The sequence below is a fragment of the Arachis ipaensis genome, chromosome B10, assembly GCF_000816755.2.
Source record: "Arachis ipaensis cultivar K30076 chromosome B10, Araip1.1, whole genome shotgun sequence".
Classification (NCBI taxonomy): Eukaryota; Viridiplantae; Streptophyta; class Magnoliopsida; order Fabales; family Fabaceae; genus Arachis; species Arachis ipaensis.
This window is the reverse complement of record NC_029794.2, coordinates 1,104,339-1,104,920: the sequence shown is the minus strand read 5'-3', so window position 1 is coordinate 1,104,920 and position 582 is coordinate 1,104,339. Positions and strand designations below refer to the sequence as shown.

Sequence of the window (582 nt, the reverse complement as noted above, 5' to 3'; positions counted from 1 at the left end):
GAAACAATGAAACCAAAATGCTGACAAGTTTCTCACCGTGAAGGTTTCTCAATAAAATCAAACCCTAATATGTCATCAACACCCAAGGCCTTAAGCTGCAAAATCACATTAGATAGGTTGCACCGCTTAATCTCTGGCTTTGTCGAATCCTCAAGCTTCTCAAATTCACTTTCTGGATATAGACGAAAGCATTTTCCAGGTCCTTCACGCCCTGCACGGCCACTGAACAATAAAGCTAACAATCAGTTTGCTCGTACTTAATGAAGAATTCCATGTATATGTTAATTTCAGTAAGATAGTTTAGCGAGAGTAACTATGCAAATGATATCACTCATTATAACCAACATATGATATGTAAGAACAGCTACACATAAAATCACAATTAAAGAATGAGCTATTATACAGAAAAGAGAGTTCAAGACTTGAAAAGGCATCATAAAGAAAAAAAAAATGAAAGGTTACATCACTCAGTTTAATTTCATTTTCTGATAAAATATATTACAAGCTTTATAATAAAGAGATTCCCAATGGACATGCATAGCCAAAAAAAAAAAAAAAAAAAAACCACAAAAAAAAAAAATT

General features: G+C 32.6%; 1 protein-coding gene across 3 annotated transcripts in view; it reads right to left on the bottom strand.

Annotated features, from left to right (window-relative positions):
• LOC107622661 (pre-mRNA-splicing factor ATP-dependent RNA helicase DEAH10) overlaps positions 1-582 on the bottom strand; it is a 10,975-nt gene that overhangs the window by 6,696 nt on the left and 3,697 nt on the right. For all 3 annotated transcript variants that reach the window (XM_016324642.2, XM_021114167.1, XM_021114166.1), the window contains one exon: positions 37-222. In XM_016324642.2, coding sequence (XP_016180128.1) covers positions 37-222 — 186 coding nt within the window. The remainder of the gene's footprint in view (positions 1-36; positions 223-582) is intronic.